The 21192-nt window shown below is 47.6% G+C and overlaps 2 protein-coding genes across 53 annotated transcripts in view; one reads left to right on the top strand and one right to left on the bottom strand.

Moving 5' to 3' along the window:
• The window catches only part of NDUFB2 (NADH:ubiquinone oxidoreductase subunit B2), a 1166996-nt gene that overhangs the window by 1014890 nt on the left and 130914 nt on the right, over positions 1 to 21192 (top strand). The window contains exon 1 of one of the 46 annotated variants that reach the window (XM_050782303.1): positions 10813 to 10818. The exons of the other annotated variants lie outside the window; for them this stretch is intronic. The gene's annotated coding sequence lies outside the window, so the exon portion shown is untranslated. Of the gene's footprint in view, positions 1 to 10812; positions 10819 to 21192 lie in introns of those variants that run through there. 46 annotated transcript variants of the gene reach the window in all.
• DENND2A (DENN domain containing 2A) overlaps positions 1 to 21192 on the bottom strand; it is a 126607-nt gene that overhangs the window by 40064 nt on the left and 65351 nt on the right. For 6 of the 7 annotated variants that reach the window (XM_050782228.1, XM_050782230.1, XM_050782234.1 and 3 more), the window contains 7 exons: positions 19603 to 19803; positions 15127 to 15220; positions 14247 to 14297; positions 12584 to 12771; positions 4417 to 4526; positions 2792 to 2861; positions 176 to 253 (listed from right to left, as the gene is read on the bottom strand). In XM_050782228.1, coding sequence (XP_050638185.1) covers positions 176 to 253; positions 2792 to 2861; positions 4417 to 4526; positions 12584 to 12771; positions 14247 to 14297; positions 15127 to 15220; positions 19603 to 19803 — 792 coding nt within the window. The remainder of the gene's footprint in view (positions 1 to 175; positions 254 to 2791; positions 2862 to 4416; positions 4527 to 12583; positions 12772 to 14246; positions 14298 to 15126; positions 15221 to 19602; positions 19804 to 21192) is intronic. The other variant, XM_050782232.1, reaches the window with a different exon arrangement.

Here is a 21192-nt window from a genome sequence, read left to right as displayed (position 1 = left end):
TCCTGAACCACTGGTGAGAGAAGAGAGGGGTGATGAGGAGAGGAGTGAAGAAATGGGAAGGGAAGTAGGTAGAGAATAAAATGAGAGAAGGCCCAGGACATGGGGGTATTCCCTGGACCCCTCTAGAGCCCTCCCGTTCCTTCCCTTCCTCTTTCTCTGAGGTCCAAGTTCTCACCTTTGAAAAGAGGCTGAAGCATCCGAGGCGGCTCACAATGCAGTAAACTTCAGGAAGGCGCTTCCCTTTGCCTCCAGGCTTTTTGGAGAGAAACACAAGGGAATTATGAGTGTTGACAACCTCAGGGAAGAAAGGAACCCACACGTTTTTTGGGAAACTATCAAGTGCCAGATGTTTCCACATATCGTAGCTTTGGAAAACCCAATAAAGTAAGTTGTTATCCCATTGTGTTTATTAAAATGTTTGTTACAATTGTTTGTTATCACTATATGTTTATTATAATGATAATTTCAAGTGAGAAATCATTTCTGAAGATCTTTCTGAAAACTCAGTTTTAAGCTAATTTTCAAACCAAAAAAAAAAGATCAATCTCAATACTTTTTTTTTTTTTTCGAGACGGCGTCTCACTCTGTCACCAGGCTGGAGTACAGTGGAACGATGTTGGCTCACTGCAACCTCCACCTCCCGGGTTCAAGTGATTCTCCTGCCTCAGCCTCCCAAGTAGCTGAGATTACAGGTGCATACCACCACGCCCCGCTAATTTTTGTGCTTTTAGTAGAGAAGGGGTTTCACCATATTGGCCAGGCTTGTCTCGAACTCCTGACCTCGTAATCTGCCCACCTCGGCCTCCCAAAGTGCTGGGATTACAGGGGAGAGCCACGGCACCCTGCCCAATCTCAATACTTAAAAAAATTTTATTTATTTATTTCTGGAGACAGAGTCTTGCTCTGTTGTCCAGACTGGAGTGCAGTGACGCGATCTCGGCTCGCTGCAGCCTCTACCTCCCGGGTTCAAGCGATTCTTGTGACTCAGCCTCCTGAATGGCTGGAATTACAGGCGTGTGTCGCCATGCCCAGCTATTTTTTTGTATTTTTAGTAGAGATAGGGCTTCACCATGTTGGCCAAGCTGGTCTTGAACTCCTAAGCTCACGCAATCTGCCCACCTCAGCCTCCCAAAGTGCTAGGATTATTGGCGTGAGCCTGCGCCCGACCTCAATCTCAATACTTTAACCCTAAAGTAATTTGATCAACAAAATTATTATCTCACTTAACTTTTTCAATTATCCATGCTTTTCATTTTACTGATTAATTCAAAAAATGTTTCTTGAACACCTACTATGTGCCATGCATTATACTTGACTCTAAAGGTTTTCAGCCTATTTTAGGGACTCAAGTATATTCTCAGTGGAAAAAGATTCACCATTACTGAAGATTTTCAAAAGAACGGGCCTCAAAATGACAATTCTAAAATGCTTTAGCAGGATCATTGCACTGAAATAAGTTCCTGACTTTTATTTTTATTTTTTATTATTTATTTATTTTTTTGAGACGGAGTCTCGCGCTGTGTCACCCAGGCTGGAGTGCAGTGGCGCGATCTCGGCTCACTGCAAGCTCCGCCTCCCAGGTTCACGCCATTCTCCTGCCTCAGCCTCCGAGTAGCTGGGACTACAGGCGCCCGCCACCACGCCCGGCTAGTTTTTTGTATTTTTAGTGGAGACGGGGTTTCACCATGTTAGCCAGGATGGTCTTGATCTCCTGACCTCGTGATCCACCCGCCTCGGCCTCCCAAAGTGCTGGGATTACAGGCTTGAGCCACCGCGCCCGGCCTTTTTTTTTTTTTTTTTTTTTTAGTAGAGACGGGGTTTCACCCTGTTAGCCAGGATGGTCTCGATCTCCTGACCTCGTGATCCGCCCGTCTCGGCCTCCCAAAGTGCTGGGATTACAGGCTTGAGCCACCGCGCCCGGCCCAGTTCCTGACTTTTAAAGGTGATTCTTCTGAAGGGGACATTCTTGAATTATTTGAGTCTTCTGTCCTTAGCAACCATTCTGAATGTTCTCTCTAAGTGATCAGGGTCTGTTTGGCACATTTTATTAGAAAAAAATATTTTGCTTAAAGAGAGAAAGGTCTTTTATTTGGCAGGAAAAATAATGGAGAAAGTATTTTTGTCCAGTTGCAGTGGTTCATGCCTGTAATCCCAGCACACTGGGAGGTCAAAGTGGGAAGATTGCTTGAGCCCAAGAGTTCGAGACCAGCCTGGGCAACATAGCAAGATCCTGTCTCTACAGATAATTTAAAAATTAGCCATGTGTGGTGGTACATGCCTGTGGTCCCAGCTACTTGGGAGGCCGAGGCAGGAGGATCACCTAAGCTGGGGAGGTCGAGGCTACAGTGAAACATGATCCACTGCACTCCAGCCCAGGCAGCAGAGTGAGACCCCGTCTCAAAATGAAATAAAAGTATTTTCTTTCTGATGGAAATGGACATTGCCACCTACCAAGAAGACTCAGGTGAGCACCCTCAATTCCTGTTTTTTAATTTTTAATTTTTTAGTATACATTTTTAAAATAGAGCTGGGGCCTCATTTGTTACCCAGGCTGGTCTTGAACTCCTGGTCTCAAGTGATCTGTCCCCCTCATCCCCCCAAAGTGCTGAGATTATAGGCATGAGCCACCGTGCCAGCTTTTTTCTGTGGTATTAACTGTCCTGATTCACCTGCCACTCCCCCTGCTCCTTCTCCTCCTGTGGCCCATTGGGAAATCTCAGTCTCATGGGACCAGGAAGTCAGACCTGGCTGTCCACGAGGCTCTTGCAGGCTGAAAGCAGACTGTACTCACCAGCAGTCTTCGGCAGTAACCGAACCTTCTGCTCCCATCTTCTCCAGTTAAGACAAATGAGAATGTTTCACTGTGGGTGGGAAAACACAAACACATCACAAAGCAAAACAAAACCAAAGACACTTCATCACTCTGCAGCAAGGGGAGCAGCCAGGGGACGCACTGCAGGAGGCCGTAGGAAAGGCCACTCCCTGTTCCACCTGTCCCTGTCCATGCTGAGACACGGGTCACCCATAGCTTCAAAGTAAATGTCAGTGAGACTGGGCTGGGCATGGTGGCTCATGCCTGTAATCCCAGCACTTTGGGAGGCCGAGGTGGGTGGATCACTTGAGGTCAGGAGTTCGAGACCCACCTGGCCAACAGGGTGAAACCCCGTCTCTACTAAAAATACAAAAGTTAGCCAGGCATGGTGGCACATGTCTGTACTCTCAGCTACTGGGGAGGCTGAGGCAAGAGAACTGCTTGAACCCAGGAGGCGGAGGTAGCAGTCAGCCAAGATCATGCCATTATACTCCAGCTTGGAGGAAGAAGCAAGACTGCATCTCAAAAAAAAAAAAAAAAAAGTCAGTGAGACTGAGAACTAAAGTGTTGCTGTGGCCTGAGAGGAAATGTGGTACTTCGTTTCCATCCAGGGCTCTCCCATCATTTTTTTTTTTTTTTTTTTTTTCCTCTTTTTTTTTTTTTTTTTTTTCCTCTTTTTTTTTTTTTTTTTCCGAGGCAGAGTCTTACTCGGTTGCCCAGGCTGGGGTGCAGTGGTGTGATCTCGGCTCACCACAACCTCCGCCTCCCAGGTTCAAGCGATTCTCCTGCCCCAGCTTCCCCGAGTAGCTGGGATTACAGGCGCTCGCCACCATGCCTAGCTCAGGGCTCTCCCAGCATTCAATCACCTGGGCTGCCCCACTTTACAAAACACAACTGTCATTGACTCTGGAGGCTGAAGAGAGGGAAGCGCCTGGGGTGCTGTCCTTAGGGAGCCGAGCATGTGTGAGTGCAGGGACATCTGCTCATTTGGGGATGTGACTCGGTGAGAGAGCAGCGGAAGAGTGGGACGGTTCTGTGCCCCTCTTGGAATTGCCCCGGGGCAGCTCTCTCAGGTCATGGTCTGTACAGAGCAGCCCCAAGGCTTGGACGGTCCTTAAAGACTGCTGAGCCACCCTCAAGGAACGCAGTACCCCTTAAAGACAGGACCCGCAGCCTACTGAGTTTGGCCAAATGCTGAAACATCTGATAATAAAAACACTGGTGTCTAATAACACAAGATGAAGCAGAAATGTAAGCGGATCCCAATCCAAGAAACAGCTGGATAGGAGACTGAAGAGATGTTTCAGGATGAGAACGGGGAAGGGCAATGTTGCCCTAACTTTTCCCAGGCTAAGAATTACCTTCCGGGAGGCTTCTGAAACAAACATCCCCAGATTGAGTGGGAGGCCTGGGAGGTCTGCATGCTGGGCAGGTGACTCTCACCTTCAGGGAGGCTATAAAACACCCCTTGGGGAAAGCTCTAGGCCAGGGCCCATCAGGATTGCGTAACGGTGGGAATGACTCACGGGGTCTGCCACCCGTAACCCCATCTCTAAGTCCCACCTTAGTCTTTGGGGCTGGGAAGGGGAGAAGCCAGCTCGTACCTGGTGAACTGCTGGACAGGAACCCAATCCTTGGCATCAGGGAAACAGAACTGGGGAATGGCCTTCAGTTGGTCCTCAGCCTCTCTCATGAACTTGAAAGATCTTTCCAACTGCAGGGAGAAAGGTAAGAGACGGTTCGAGAACAAACCCCAGCGTGGGAGGGTGAGGCAGATGATGGAAGGATGGCCTCTCCCACCTCTCCACATTTGTGACTGCCGCCTTAACCTCTTCCCTTGGGAAGGGCTTGCAGCTCAGTCTGCTGGGGCGTTCTTCCCCCCAGGGCAGTTCCAACTCTACACCTCTGGGAGAAGTCGGGAGGAAAAAACAGTATGCTTGAGAGAAACGTTATCTATGCTTCTCCGCTTGACATTCTAGAATGTAACTATTTCAATGAATAAAAAAACACTGCCAGGGGTCTTTTCCAAATAGGAGGCTCAGGAAACTGGAGGGCAGAGCCTCCAATCAGGCCTTTCTATCTTTGGGCCCAGGCAAAGCAGTCCCTTCTCACTCCAGGCAAAGACTTACAACACTCTCAGTGAATACATTCAGTAAAACCATATTATGCTGGGAAGTTCAACTAATTTCAGACAGTCTTTGAGTGTTGGAACTAGAAGGAAGCGTGACGCCATCCAGCCTGACATTCTTATTTCAGCAAGAAGGAAATAAGCCCTGAGGTGTGATGTGATGTGTCCCGGTCACATGAGTTAATGTTCGAACTTGGAAGAAAAATGATCTAATCTTTTTTTTTCTCTCTCTCTCTATGAGATTCTAGCACATCATACAGTATCTGACATATCAAAGACTGGATGAATGTTATCTTGTTAAAGAACAGGATGATCACTTTGGGAGGCCAAGGCAGGAGGATCACTTGAGGCCAGGAGTTCAAAACCAGCTGGGACAACATAGCGAGGTCCCATGTCTACGAAAAAAAAAAAAAAAAAAAAGAACAAGGGCCGGACGTGGTGGCTCACACCTGTAATCCCAGCACTTTGGGAGGCTGAGGCCGGTGAATCACCTGGGGTCAGGAGTTTGAGACCAGCCTGGCCAACACGGCAAGACCCCATCTGTACTAAAAATACAAAAAAATTAGCCACGTTTGGTGGCAGGCACCTGTACTCTCAGCTGCTTGGGAGGCTGAGGCATGAGAACTGTTTGAACCCAGGAGGCGGAGGTTGCAGCGAGCTGAGATCACACCACTGCACTCCAGCCTGGGCAACAGAGCAAGATGCTGTCTAAGAAAAAAGAAAAAGAGCTGGGCACGGTGGCTCACGCCTGTAATCCCAGTACTTTGGGAGGCCAAGGTGGGCAGATCACGAGGTCAGGAGATTGAGACCATTCTGGCTAACATGGTGAAACCGTGTCCTTACTAAAAATACAAAAAAAAAAAAAAAAATCAGCTGGGCGTGGTGGTGGGCGCCTGTAGTCCCAGCACTCGGGAGGCTGAGGCAGGAGAATGGCGTGAACCTGGGAGGCGGAGCTTGCAGTGAGCCGAGATCACACCACTGCACTCCAGCCTGGGCGACAGAGCAAGACTCCATTTCAAAAAAAAAAAAAGAAAAAAAAAAAGGGACAGGATGAATTAATGAAGTCTGATTTAGAGATTATATTTAAAGTCGTGAGTTTGTTTGTTTTGCTTATGAACAGAAATTTGTGATTTTTTGGTCTCTCTATGTATAAATATATATTTTTTAGAGCCAGAATTTTGCTATCTTGCCCAGGCTGGACTCGAACTCCTGGGCTCAAGCAATCCTCCTGCTTCAGCATTCTGAATAGCGGGACTTACAAGTGCATACCATCACATCTAGCCAGCAATCTGTGCTTTTAAAAAGCACCCCAGATACAAGTTTGGGAAACACAAAATAATAATTTCTAATTATTTATCTCATTATTATTCATATTTGCTTATAAACAGGTACTTTTTCATGTGAGGAGAATTGTAGGCTTTGTTGTTTATAGGTTTATTGTTTATAGGTTTATACTTGTTAAATTTCCTTTATAAAAAGTTAAAGAAAAATGCAAAAAACTCATGCTAAGGTTATCTTCAGTAATTTGAAATGAATCGGGAGGCGGAGCTTGCATATCTGATCCGGCCAATAGCCTCTGAGGTTAGGTTAAAATGCATCATGCTAGTGTTATCTTCTAACCTAAATATCACAACGGCTAACTAACCTAAATATAACGGCTAACTTCCTTCCTTCCTTCCTTCCTTCCTTTCTTTTTTTTTTTTTTTTTTTTTTTGAGACAGAGTCTCACTCTGTCACCCAGGCTGGAGTGCAGTGGTGTGATCTTGGCTCACTGCAACCTCTACCTCATGGGTTCAAGTGATTCTCCTGCCTCAGCCTCTTGAGTAGCTGGGATTACAAGCATGTACCACCACACCTAGCTTTTTTTTTTTTTTTTTTTTTTTTTTTGTATTTTCAGTAGAAACAGGGTTTCACCATGTTGGCCAGGCTGATCTTGAACTCCTGGCCTCAAGTGATCTGCCTGCCTTGGTCTCCCAGAGTGTTGGGATTACAGGCGTGAGTCACGGTGTTTGGCCCTAACCTAAATTGTTTCTGTAATAATTTGCATCAATTTCTTTGTTTCCAATAGCTTGCTAGTGAGCTCCACTTTATTCATTCATTCATTCATTCATTCATTCATTCATTCATTCATTATTTTGAGATGGAGTCTTGCTCTGTCACCCAGGCTGGAGTGCAATGCTGCAATCTCGGCTCACTGCAACCTCCACCTCCTGGGTTCAAGTGATTCTCCTACCTCAGCCTCCCAAGTAGCTGGTATTACAGGTGCCTGCCACCATGTCCGACTAATTTTTGTATTTTTAATAGAGACGGGGCTTCACGATGTTGGCCAGGCCAGTCTCGAACTCCTGACCTCAAGTGATCCACCTGCCTCGGCCTCCCAAAGTGTTGGGATTACAGGCGTGAGCCACCGCGCCTGGCCCGAGCTCTACTTTAAAACACCCTTGCAGACAGTTTCTGAAGTCGGCAGGCTAGTAGTCCTGTTCACCGCTCCTGACGGTCAACAAGCCTTCCCAAAGTCACCAAGTGTCAGGGAGAGGAGGGCTCTGAAGAAGAGTATCCAAAGGCAGAGAGCACCAGGCTGATTGTTTTCAACTTTAAAAACTGCTTCCTGGCCAGGTGCGGTGGCTCACGCCTGTAATCCCAGCACTTTGGGAGGCTGAGGTGGGCAGATCACAAGGTCAGGAGATCGAGACCATTCTGGCTAACACGGTGAAACCCCGTCTCTACTAAAAAATACAAAAAAATTAGCTGGGCTTGATGGCGGGCGCCTATAGTCCCAGCTACTCCGGAGGCTGAGGCAGGAGAAAGGCGTGAACCCGGGAGGCGGAGCTTGCAGTGAGCTAAGATCCGGCCACTGCACTCCAGCCTGGGCGACAGAGCGAGACTCCATCTCAAAACAAACAAACAAACAACAACAAAACCGGCTTCCAGTATGATTCCCCTCAGGCTAGACCAAATTTAATCGAAGCCATGGGGTGCCACTAATACTAGTGGTTGAGACAGCAATCAATCCGTAAAACACAGTCACTATTTAAAGACTTAGTTGTCCTTTAGTTGTTCTCCTTCAGGATAAATAGCCACTATTTATTTTCTATATAACAGTTCTTTCTTCCATCCACAACGACACAGATGAACCCAACTGGCCCAGGAACAGTCTTTGAGTTGGTAATTCACAAACTCAGACTGTCCCCTAAACAGTAATTTTGACTGTCCTTGCACAGTCATGCAAAGAACCAAATACCAGAGGGTGTAATTATAGGAAGGAGTCATTAATTACCACAGAGTGAATGACTTAAATTATAAAGAACACCAAAGAAAGGACCAGCCAAGAATACCAAAGGAAGGAAGAATACCAAAGGAGTTTCTCCACAAAAGAAACAGCATTCAGGACTGAAGAGCAGACCTTGTGGGGAAACAAGTTCCAGCCCTTTTCAACAGCACACTCGCTACTTGCATGCACCCACCCCAGATCACACATAGGACACACACAAATACAGGCACACATGTGCCTATGCACACGTCGTCAACCTATGAGTTACCAGCGTATACGCACACAGGCTCGTATATGCACAGGAGCACAGTTATAGGCAGCTGCACACAGAAATCTCCCACAAATACAACCAATCACAGATGGCTGGAAAACTGCCCAGTCTCCTTGAACTGTCAAAGATAAATACGGGATAGGAAACATTTTAATGGAACATTAGCATGCAAATAGGGACTGTGCCTTGATTCAGGTGACTGGACAGAAGTGAGGGATAAAACCCACAAAAAAAGTTTAAAAAGAGAAGAGAGAGGAGGAGGAAAAGGTCCTTTCTAGAGAGGGAGCAAGTGAGCAAAGGCAAGGAGATAATGCCTGACATGTAAAAAGGCATGTACAAGGATGATCACCATTGCATTAAAAAAAAAAAAAACAGAAAAAACAGGCAGAGTGGATCCCAGCACTTTGGGAGGCCGAGGTAGGCAGATCACTTGAGTCCAGGAGTTCGAGGCCAGCCTGGGCAACAGAAGAAGACCTGTCTCTACAAAAGAGACTACAGGCTCACACCTGTAATCCCAGCACTTTAGGAGGCTGAGGCGGGCGGATCATGAGGTCAGGAGATCGAGACCATCCTGGCTAACACGGTGAAACCCTGTCTCTACCAAAAATACAAAAAATTAGCTGGGCATAGTGATGGGCATCTGTAGTCCCGGCTACTTGGGAGGCTGAGGCAGGAGAATGGCATGAACCCGGGAGGTGGAGCTTGCAGTGAGCTGAGATCACGCCACTGCACTCCAGCCTGGGTGACGAGCAAGACTCTGTCTCAAAAAAAATAAATAAATAAAACTAAATAAATAAATAAATAAGCTGGGCATGGTTGCATGTGCCTGTAGTTCCAGTTACTTGGGAAGATGAGGCGGGAAGGATCACTTGAGCCCAGGAGGTTGAGGCTGCAGTGAGCTGTGATCGTGCCACTCCACGCCATCCTGGATAACAAGAGCAAGAGTGAGATCCTGTCTCAAAAATACACACACAGGCTGGGCGTGGTGGCTCATGCCTGTAATCACAGGACTTTGGGAGGCTGAGGTGGGCGGATCATTTGAGGTCAAGAGTTTGAGACCAGCCTGGCCGTTATGGTGAAACCCCATCTCTACTAAAAATACAAAAATTAGTTGGGCGTGGTGATACATGCCTGTAATCCCAGCTACTCGGGAGGCTGATGTAGGAGAACTGCTTGTACCTGGGAGGTGGAGGTTGCAGTAAGCCAAGATTGCACCACTGCACTCTAGCCCAGGCAATAGAATGAGACTGTCTCAAAAAACAAAACAAAACAAACAAACAAAATACACACACACACACACACACACACACACAAACACTGGTAGCCAGACACATTTCCAACAGAAGGGGACTGGTTACATAGATAAATAGGCTGGGGAATACTCACATAATGGAGCATCATATAACTTGAAAAATGATGTTTTAGAATTTTTATTAAATATGCTTATAAATAATGAGAGGTTTACAAAAGAGTACATGCAGCATGATACAAAAATTCTGCAGTGTATGATTCCACTTTTGTAAGAAAATTACACCATTAGAAAAGACTGGAAGAAAAAGAAAATGTTAACAGTGATGGTCTCTGTGTGGTGTGATTACCAGTGATTTCTTTCCCAATACATTTCTGGATCAGTTTCTTTTTAAACAGTGACTGTGCAACTTTACTTTAGAAAAAAAATTTAATGTGGGTGACTCCAGGCTGGAAACAATAATCATTTGATCATTATGGTGAGTCATTAACTAACCCATGAATTAATGCAGCCTTGATTCCTACAACACTGATTAAGCATTGCCATGTGAACAGCGTTGTGTTAGGCCCCAAGGCAATGAACAGGATAGCAGGACAACCTTCATGCCTCGGTGATCTCTGTTGAGTCAGTGTGAGCACACCCAGCAGCCTCTCTTATCCATGGGCAGCCCCTGCCGAAAAAAAAATCTGGGCATACCCGTGGTTGTGGGGTGTCAGGGGCTCATTCCTTAGAGGTGTGACAACTAGAGGAAGGTGAGTGTCACCTTTGGAAGGCCAGTGCCTATGGTTTACTTCAATTTACATAATTGCTATCCTGAACTCCAAAAATAGGACTTGATTGTGGTGTTGGAACACAGTGGGCAGGATGGAAGGAAGGCTAGCCTGGGAAAGGAGGGGAGGCCTGGGGACAGCGGGATCTGGGCCTTGGTAGATGCTGGGGTTATGCCTGGGTCGTGGTGGCAAAGGGAGGCCCTGAGTGGGCAAGGACAGAAGCTCCCTCCCTTCTGCCCTCCCTGAGGCATGAGTCTGTCCAGAGACCATCAGATTCTACCTGGTGAATCTCTGCATGCTTTTCCGGGGATGGGGGGAGATGGTTATTTTATGTCCTCCTGGCAGAGTTTAAATTCCTTGAGGACAGGAGACACATTTTGTTCATCACTGTAATCCCCTAAGGCCAAGCAGAAAATTGCTTGAATGTAATATATTCTTAGTAAATTCTGGTTGAACTGAATTAGAATATGGTGGAAGCTCTTTAATACTGATGTCAAAGCCTAAGAATAATTTATAAATTATTGGCCATGTTGCCTCAGGCTATATTAAGTGCTATTTTATTTATTTTATTTTAGGTGCCATGATTTAACATACAGTAAAGCTGAATCCACACGACCATGGTCCATGACGTAAAAGTGTCAGAGGTGTGTGAACCACAGTGACTCCATTTTGAGTAGGGACTGGGTAAAATGAGGCCGAAACCTACTGGGCTGCATTCCCAGATGGTTAAAGCATTCTAAGTCACAGGATGAGATAGGAGGTCGGCACAAAATACAGGTCATAAAGATCTTGCTGATAAAACAGGTTGCTGTAAAGAAGTCAGCCAAAACCCACCAAAACCAAGATGGTAATGAGAGTGACCTCTGGTCGTCCTCACTGCTACACTCCCACCAGCGCCATGACAGTTTACGAATGCCATGACAATGTCAGGAAATTACCCTATATGATCTAAAAAGGGGAGGCATGAATAATCCACCCCATGTTTAGCAGATAATCAAATAGCCACAAAATTGGGCAACCAGCAGCCCTCAGGGCTACTCTGCCTATGGAGTAGCCATTCTTTCGTTCCTTTACTTTTTGCAATCTCAGCTCACTGCAAGCTCTGCCTCTTAGGTTCAAGCGACTCTCCAGCCTCAGCCTCCTGAGTAGCTGGGATTACAGGTGCATGCCACCACACCCAGCTAATTTTCGTATTTTTAGTAGAGACGGGGTTTCGCCATGTTGGCCAGGCTGGTCTCCAACTCCTGACCTCAAGTGATCCGCCTGCCTCGGCCTCCCAAAGTACTGGGATTACAGGCGTGAGTCACCGCACCTGGCCTCCTTTACTTTCTTAATAAATTTGCTTTCACTTTACTCTGCTGAACTCGCCCTGAATTCTTTCTTGTGCGAGATCCAAGAACCCTCTCTAGAGGTCTGGATTGAGATTCCCTTCCTGTAACAAAAGGAAGGGACACACACAGAGATGCACAGCACACAAGCAAAGCAGACATTTAGCACAGACACAAGCGTGATGCTGCTTAGGGAGACTTGGGGCTTCAGGGGAAGGAGACTTCTAGGCTAGGTTAGGAAGAGATGCGGCTGTCTGGATAAAGAGATGGAAGGAAAGAGCAAAGAGGATGGCATGGTCAGCACAGGAACCACAGGAAGTGAGAAAGCATTTCTGGCCATCCTTTTTTTTTTTTTTTTTTTTTTTTTTTTTTTGAGACAGAGTTTTGCTCTGTTGCCCAGGCTGGAGTGCAGTGGCATGATCTCGGCTCACTGCAACCTCCACCTCCCGGGTTCAAGTGATTCTCCTGTCTCAGCCTGAGTAGCTGGGACTACAGGCTGTACCACCATGCCTGGCTAATTTTTGTATTTGTCTGGCCATACTTTTTGAGTCCCTGAATCTCTCCTTTCTGGGACCTCCCAAATTCTCTAGCAGCAGCATTTTTTTTTTCCATCTGATATACCCTAATTAGGATCCATTTTCAAGATTCTAGATGCTAGGTGGTCCTCAGACTCCCACACCTCCCTGAATTCACGAGTCCCAACAAGGTGATGGTTAGAACCCTGGCAGGCCACAGGGACCTGGCCACCCTGTACCTTCAGAGGGAACTGTTGAGTGAGTTCTGGTACGTAGGCAGCCCCAGCCTGCTTCTTGTGCAAAGACACAACCACAAAATACTCGAAGAGCTGCCTCTCCTGGTACTCGATGAGCTCCCGGGCAAGTGATGGGTACCGAGGCGCCTGCTTCAGGCGGGACTTCACGTTGACCAGGCGCTGGCTGTGAGCTGGGTGAGGAAGAGGGGGGGGAGAGAGAGAGAGAGAGAGCGCAAAGAGCCTGAAATGACCATAAGCCCATGTGGAACTGTACTGAGCTGCAATAGGTTATGTAATTCTCAGCTCAAGTACTTTTTTCTAATCCCCAAAGTGCTTCTGTGTCTAACAAATTAGTAGGAAGCTCTTTACTTGGGATCTCTGCCAAAGTTCTGGGAGAAGCAACACTCAGTTGGCTACCAAATCAATCAGGGTGCAGGAGCCTGGACTCGTGGCTCTACTCTGCCATGGTTTTGCTGTCTGGACTCTGGGCAGAGGCTGAAGATGCCCTTGCCTTCATCAGTCTGATGAGGTAGGGACAGTGACTCCTCCCCTCACCCATTTCCCTCGTCTTTTGGTTTGTGTGATGTGACAGAATCCAGACTAGAGGGCTTTTGGAGCTGGGAGCTTTATAAACATCCCTTGTGACTCAACTGGCAGAGATCCCACTAACTCAGGAACTCCTGTCCACCTCCTCTTCTGTCACTGACTCTGCAATGAAATGGCCTTGCTTCATTCTAGAGGTGAGTCTGGGAGCAGCTGGGTGTCTGAGGCGAATGCAGCAGGGTCACTGAGTGGACGGGTCCCTGTCACCTCGTTCAGCAACCTGGACTTGCTGTTTTCTTCTTTTTCTTTTTCTTTTTTAGATGGAGTCTCGCTCTGTTGCCCAGGCTGAAGTGCAATGGCTCAATCTTGGCTCACTGCAACCTCTGCCTCCCGGGTTCAAGCGATTCTCCTCCCTCGGTCTCCCGAGTATCTGAGATTACAGGCACCTGCCACCACGCCTGGCTAATTTTTTGTATTTTTAGTAGTGACAAGGTTTCACTATGTTGGCCATGCTGGTCTCGAACCCCCGACCTTGTGATCCACCCGCCTCGGCCTCCCAAAGTGCTGTGATTACAGGCATGAGCCATCACGCCTGGCCTCTGGACTTGCTTTCTTTGGCTTCTCCCTGGGGTCTGAAAAATTGCAGAAAACTCACTAAAGCCTAGGCCCAGACTATCTAATTTTAGACCCACAGGGACCAATTATTTCAACAACTTCATCAGACAGACGAGGAACTAGAGGCCCTGGATCTTAAGTGATTTCCTCCAGATCACACAGTAATTTGAGCAGAAGTGGGCAGAAGCTCCAGGTCTCTGAAGCCTTAGGGCGGCAGTGTCAATCCTTGAAGCATGGAAAACATCAGGACATAAGGAGAGGCATGGGAGCAGAGGTCGCTGCCGTTACTGTAGCCTTCCTGGCTCTCAGCAACTGTAGTGCCATTTTGATCATGCCCATGACGGACCGGCCCTGGAGCACCCTGCGGCCCCACTGTCTCCCGAGATGTTCACATTTTGCCAAGCAAGCTCGGGCAGGACGCTTCTGTCCCTCATACTAAGGAGGAGGGGCCACCTTTGTAGCTTCCAAGTCACCTGCCTGCATCCTGCACAATAGCAGCTCTCCTCACCTTTCAGCTTCTCCTCTGTGTCACTGTCAGACTCACTGTTCTCATCTGTCACTAGAAGAAAAGAACAAGGAAGAAAGTTGCAAATGTGAGTTCTTCTCATGTAGGAAACTCTTTCTGTGTGGCAGCACAGATCAAACGTTCTAATTCAGAGGGGGTGTTCTGTTGTCTTTTTTTTTTTTTGAGGCGGAGTCTCACTCTGTCACCCAGGTTGGAGCGCAGTGGCGCAATCTTGGCTCACTGCAACCTCCACCTTCCAGGTTCCAGTGATTCTCCCGCCTCAGCCTCCTGAGTAGCTGGGATTACAGGTGTACGCCACCATGCCTCGCTAATTTTTCTATTTTTTAGTAGAGACAGGTTTCGCCATGTTGGCCAGGCTGGTCTCGAACTTCTGACCTCAGGTGATCCGCCTGTCTCAGCCTCCCAAAGTGCTGGGATTACAGGCTTGAGCCACTGTGCCCAGCCTCTTGCTGTCTCTCAATGTATTGCACAAACCACATCTCATCCAACTCAATGTACTGCCAAATTAATTTGGTTCTAGTTCAGATAGTACTAGATGGTACCTATATCAGATAATACAGCAGAAGGTCCTGGTCCCTTTTGTGGAGGTTAAGCAAGGAAGGTTGTTCCCACAGTCATGCCAGGGCCTGTAGTGCTGGGCTGACTTGGTGGTGGGCGAGGACAAGGATGAGGACAAGGATGGGGAGGCAGGGGACATGTCGCCCAGGCTGAGCTCCCTTTGTCCCAAAGACAGTGCAGGACATTTACAAAGCATCAGCTTGTTCTCCTCCTTGGTGAGCCAACCAGAAAAAACAGGAAGCCACTTCTGGAAAGAATCTCTTTTCCGATTCTTGCGGGAGAGGGCTGGTGGTGGGGGTTCTACCTTTTCCTGAGTTGCTCTCCATTGACTGGGACAGCCTCTTCACCCGTTTCTTTCCTCTCCGGACCTCATAAATGGCGTTGATTCGCAACACCAGCTGCCAGACACCAGGAGAAGAACAGCCAGTGTTAGCAGCAGCTCTCTGTGGCGGCTGGGCTTCCCTCACTGCCCCTCTCCTACGACGATGGAGGGCCAGGGCCAGGGGGAGCGGGAGAAACTTCCTATGGGCTTGTGGATGTCTTTCAATCTTTTTTTTTTGAGACAGTTTCGCTCTTGTTGACCAGACTGGGGTGCAATGGCGCCGATCTCAGCTCACTGCAGTCTCTAACTTCTGGGTTCAGGAGATTCTCCTGCTTCAGCCTCCTGAGTAGCTGGGATGATAAGTACCCACCACTATGCCCAGCTAATTTTTGTATTTTTAGTAGAGATGGGGTTTTGCCATGTTGGCCAGGCTGGTCTTGAACTCCTGACCTCAGGTGATCCACCCACCTCAGCCTCTCAAAGTGCTGGGATTACAGGCGTGAGCCACCACACCCAGCCCAGTCATTTTTTTTCCTACCACACAGGAACGTGACTGTCAAGGAAACTAAAGGAGGCTGCCAGCCCCACTGCCCTGTGGGCGTCTGTTGTCTGGATGGGGGGACAGCCCATTGCTCACAGTGCGGTGACTGCTTTCCCTCTGAGGCTTCGATGTCACTGCAGCTTGGGAAGGAGCTTTTCCTCCCAAAACAAAACAAGAAAAGGAAGAGACAGAAAAAAAAAAAAAGGTTCCCAGGCAGGGCTCCCTTCGTGGGAACCATTCCAAAGAATGTCAGAGCAGCCCTGAGTGGGGTGGGAACCGCGATTAGAACAGCTCCTGAGCCCTAGCTTGGGACTTCGGGGAGCGGCACCATGCACCCGCGCGAGCAGCCCCATCTGTAGAGGGACACGCACCCCAGACGTCATGCACCCTCCATGTGTTCACAGGACACACACATGCAGTGTGCAAGTGCACACGGATACCCTGGTGTGGGACACATTCCAAGCCTCCAAGCAGGCCACTCAGCCTAAATGGTCTCCCCCATCACCACTGCCAGACGCCCTGTGCCCTGCCCCTCCTCACCTCCCAGGCCGGCCTAGTTATCTGATGCATTTGAAAGGAGACCTGCTTCCATGGAAAATGTTTTTCATGTTTCAGACCAAAAGAGTTTGGTGTTTCCTACGTATTTGTTTTCCCCTTTCTTGCGTGAGAAGCTGGTGAGTGCGAATTTATATATTTTGCTTTGCTGGGTCCCCCGGGGCTTGCTATCAAAGAGCACACATTCATGCCACATGTGATTTAGAATCCCACACGTGGAGGAACTCTAAAATTAGTTGTTCTGTGTGCTTACAAAATTAATCTTATTATCTCGTAGCTGTATGTTAAATGTTAGATAACACTGTTATCTGTATGTCAGTAAACAAAAATATAGGATAGTAACCAATTTCCATGTTCTATGAATATTTTATTTATCTATTTATTTTAAGACAAAGTCTTGCTTTGTCACGCAGGCTGGAGTGCAGTGGCGTGATCTTGGCTCACTGCAACCTCCAACTCCCGGTTTCAAGTGATTCTCATGCCTCAGCCTCCCGAGAAGCTGGGATTATAGGTGTGTGCCACCACGCCCAGCTGATTTTTTTTTTTTTTTTTGGTATTTTTAGTAGAGACAGGGTTTCACCATGTTGGCCAGGCTAGTCTCGAACTTCTGACCTCAAGTGATCCGCCCACCTCAGCCTCCAAAGTGCTGGGATTACAGGCATGAGCCACTGTGTTGGCTTGAATATTTTAATTCTTATTTTCGATATTTAGAAATTGTCTGGCCCTCTTTGCCTCTGGCTGGTTGGGTGTCTCAGGGCCATTTAGTTGACCTCTGTGGGGTCAAATGTCCTCATTGGAAAAATGAAGGGGTTGGAGTGTTCCAACAGAAGTGAAACACTCCAAATTTCTTTTTTTTTTTTTTTTTTTTTTTTAACACTCCAAATTTCTAACAGCCAAGTGTCCATGGACAGATAGATGGATATACAAAATGTGGTATATACATATGATGGAATATCATTTAGTCTTTTTTTTTTTTTTTGAGACGGAGTCTTGCTCTGTCTCCCAGGCTGGAGTGCAGTAATGTGATCTTGGCTCACTGCAAGCTCCGCCTCCCGGGTTCACACCATTCTCCAGCCTTAGCCTCCCCAGCAGCTGGGACTACAGGCACACGCCGCCATGCCCGGCTAATTTTTTCGTATTTTTAGTAGAGACGGTGTTTCACCGTGTTAGCCAGGATGGTCTCGATTTCCTGACCTTGTGATTCGTCCACCTCGGCCTCCCAAAAGTGCTGGAATTACAGGCGTGAGCCACCGCGCCCGGCCCATTTAGTCTTAAAAAAGAAGAAAATGCTGACACATGCTTAAACCTTAAAGACACTAAGCGAAGTGAAATGTCATTCACAAAAGGACGATACTGTGTGATTCCACTTATGTGAGATACCTCCAACACTCTAACTTTCTCGGTTCTAGGATGAAAGTTCTTAGCTGTCCTCAGACTTGCCAGGTCCTTTCATAACCTCTCCTAGTGCTGCCAAAGTGAGTCACTCAACAGGCACCACTACTTAAAGGCAATATCCCTAGGTGGACTTCAGCAGAACCATCTCTTTCTCTTTCTCTCTCTCTTTTTTTTTAGAGGCAGCATCTCTCTCTGTCACCTAGGCTGGAGTGCAGTGGCACGATCATAGCTCACTGCAGCCTCTAACTCCTGGGCTCAAGTGATTCTCTCTCAACTCAGCCTCGCAAGTAGCTAGGACTATAAGTGCACACCACCATGCCTGGCTACTTGTAAAATTTTTTGTAGAGATGGGGTTCCACCATGTTGTCTAGGCTGGTCTTGAATGCCTGGGCTCAAGTGGTCCTCCTATCTTGGCCTCCCAAACTGCTGGGATTACAGGTGTAAGCCACTGCATCCGGCCTCCCTTGACTTTCTTTCAGGTCGATGAGTTACTCAGAGAAATCCCATGAAAGCTACGGACAATGTCCCACATGGAAACTTATCTGCATAAAGTTTTACATTTTTATGGATTTCATGACCCCCTAAAGCCCATCCATGAACTCTGAAATTAAGAATCCCTGCTCTACAGGTTCCTGTAAGAAGCTGATCTTGGCTGGGCACGGTGGCTCACGCCTGTAATCCCAGCACTTTGGGAGGCTGAGGCGGGCGGATCACACCGTCAGGAGTTCGAGACCAGCCTCGTCAATATGGTGAAACTCCATCTCTACTAATAATACAAAAATTAGCTGGGCATGGTGGCTGTAGTCCCAGCTACTCAGGAGGCTGAGGCAGGAGAATGGCTGGAACCTGGGAGGTGGAGGTTGCAGTAAGCCGAGATCACACCACTGTACTCCAGCTTGGGCAACAGAGTGAGACTCCATCTAAAAAAAAAAAAAAGTTGATCTTGAAGGAGTTCAGGACATAGCTCCCCAAAATATGCCACTTTGGCATATTGATTATTTTTAACTAAAGACACTTGAAAAACAGAAGGTGCACGAAGGTCGCTCTGACCTTCCCTTTTCTTCTTAAAACAGGAGATGAAACTCCACATAAAAGAGGCCCTCCTTATAACGGGAGGAAAGAAACATTATCACCAGCGATGGCGAGCTGAGGCCAAGATAAATCTAATCAAACAAATCTTGTTTAACCCCTATCTTCCTGGTTACTTTTCCACAATTGCCGCTCTTTGTTCAGCCTAGTATATAAACACATAGACCCAGTCACTTCTTTGGGTCTTACATTTTTCTTTTGAGGGCTCCCACGTACTTGTAAATAAAATGAGTATGCATTTTTCCTGTTAATTGTCTTACGTCAGTTTAAATCTAAGGCTCAGCTGGAGACCCTAAGAGGGTAGAGGAGAAATTTTGCCTACCCTACAGTACCAAACTGGTCAATGAAGAGAGACCAAACTGCAGCACTGAAACTGAGCAAAAGGAAATGTAACCAACAACAGATGCATAAAGATGTATATATCCAAGCCCCTGGGAATATTTTACCTTTTTGGCTGCAAAGAGCCACAAGAGGATTGTTGACAAGGGCTGTCTCAGAACACAGACTGGGACCTGCCTCTGCAGCGGGTGTAGACCAAGTCTCAGGTCAGAGCATGATGGATGGAGTTCTGTTTTTTTGTGGCGATGAAGGAAGGAGCTGTGGCTTTTTGAGGATGGGCATTAAAACCTTGTCTGGGATCAGACAAGCAGCTGAGATTGGGAGAAGAGTGGCTAAGAGGAAGACCACAGGACCACAAAAATGATCAGGATGAAGGTCCAGATATTCCAGCCTGCTGGCTTCACTGTGTCCCCCTGGCCTGCAGCAACACAGGTGGGAGAGGGGCCAGTGATGTATCCCCCACCCAGACCCCTCTGCAGTCTTCTTTCACAGAGAAAGGGTCATGCACATCTGAGCATGAAGCTTGTTGCCACCATTACCTTAGGTATCTTTCTCTTCTTCCTGCCGTTCTGTGGGTCTCCAAGGTTAAAGAAAGTGTCGTCAGGGCTGCTGGGAGTGGAGGGGGGGCTGATTTTGGAAGGGGACCCAGTTCCATCCCGACTCAGCTTCCTAGTGTCCAGCAGTTTGAAGTTCCTCCTCTCTGAATTTTGTCGGAAAAAAGCAGGTTTGGACAATGACTGCTATGAGAGAAAAGGAGAAAAGAAGAGTAAATGAATTCAAACGAGACTAACCAGTGGATAACTGGTGGTGCCAGGGACAAGACAATGAAATTGAGAAGAGGAACTGGTCTAGTTCCTCTACACCTTCCCAAGGTAGGTGGAGTTTGGTTATGCCAGTAAGTGTTCAATGAACACGTATCATCCAGTTACCAAAAATGTGTGATGAGTGATGTAAATCTAATCCAGTTTCTCTTTTTTTTGAGAAGGAGTCTTACTCTGTCACCTGGGCTGGAGTGCAGTGGCGCGATCTCAGCTCACTGCAACCTCCACTTCCCAGGTTCAAGCAATTCTCCCCCTTGAGCCTCTCGAGTAGCTGGGACTACAAGCACACGCCGCCACGCCCGGCTAATTTTTTGTATTTTAGCAGAGACAGGGTTTCACTGTGTTGCCCAGACTGGTCTTGAACTCCTAAGCTCAGGCAATCTGCCCGCCTCAGCCTCCCAAAGTGCTAGGATGACATGTGTGAGCCGTTTCTCTTCTTGGACAAGTGCAAGGTCACCTGCCTCAATCCCTAGATGTTACAGCTGAGGCCTTCTGACAACCCAAGACACAAGGACTGGGAGTTACAGGGCCTAAGCCTCACTTTGGCCTTGCTGCAGGATTGCTGAGTGCCTTTTATACAAGGGATTGTGTTTTTTTTTCTTTTCTTTTCTTTTCTTTTTTTTTTTTTGAGACGGACGGAGTCTCGCTCTGTAGCCCAGGCTGGAGTGCAGTGGCGCGATCTCGGCTCACTGCAAGCTCCGCCTCCCCGGTTCACGCCATTCTCCTGCCTCAGCCTCCTGTAGCTAGGACTACAGGCGCCCGCCACAGCACCTGGCTAATTTTTTGCATTTTTGGTTGAGACGGGGTTTCACCATATTTGCCAGGATGGTCTTGATCTGCTGACCTCGTGATCTTCTCGCCTTGGCCTCCCAAAGTGCTGGGATTACAGGCATGAGCCACCACACCCGGCCGGAATTGTGTTTCTTTGGGCCTCAATATCTTATTTCTAAAACAGGCCTCTTCAAAGTCAAAAGGCTGGCCAGGTGCGGTTGCTTCACACCATAATCCCAGCACTTTGGGAGGCCGAGGAGGATCACTTGAGGTCAGGAGTTTGAGACCAGCCTGGCCAACATGGTGAAACCCTGTCTCTACTAAACATACAAATTTAGCTGGGTGTGGTGGCCCACACCTGTAATCCCAGCTACTTGGGAGGCTGAGGCAGGAGAATCACCTGAACCTGGGAGGTGGAGGTTGCAATGAGCTGAGATCACACCACTGCACTCCAGCCTGGGTGATGGAGTGAGACTGTCTCAAAACAAAACAAAAAACAAAGTCAAAAGGCAAACAAAACACTTGCTAAAAAAATTT

This window comes from Macaca thibetana, chromosome 3, assembly GCF_024542745.1.
Source record: "Macaca thibetana thibetana isolate TM-01 chromosome 3, ASM2454274v1, whole genome shotgun sequence".
Lineage (NCBI taxonomy): Eukaryota > Metazoa > Chordata > Mammalia > Primates > Cercopithecidae > Macaca > Macaca thibetana.
This window is presented reverse-complemented; position numbering and strand designations above follow the sequence as displayed.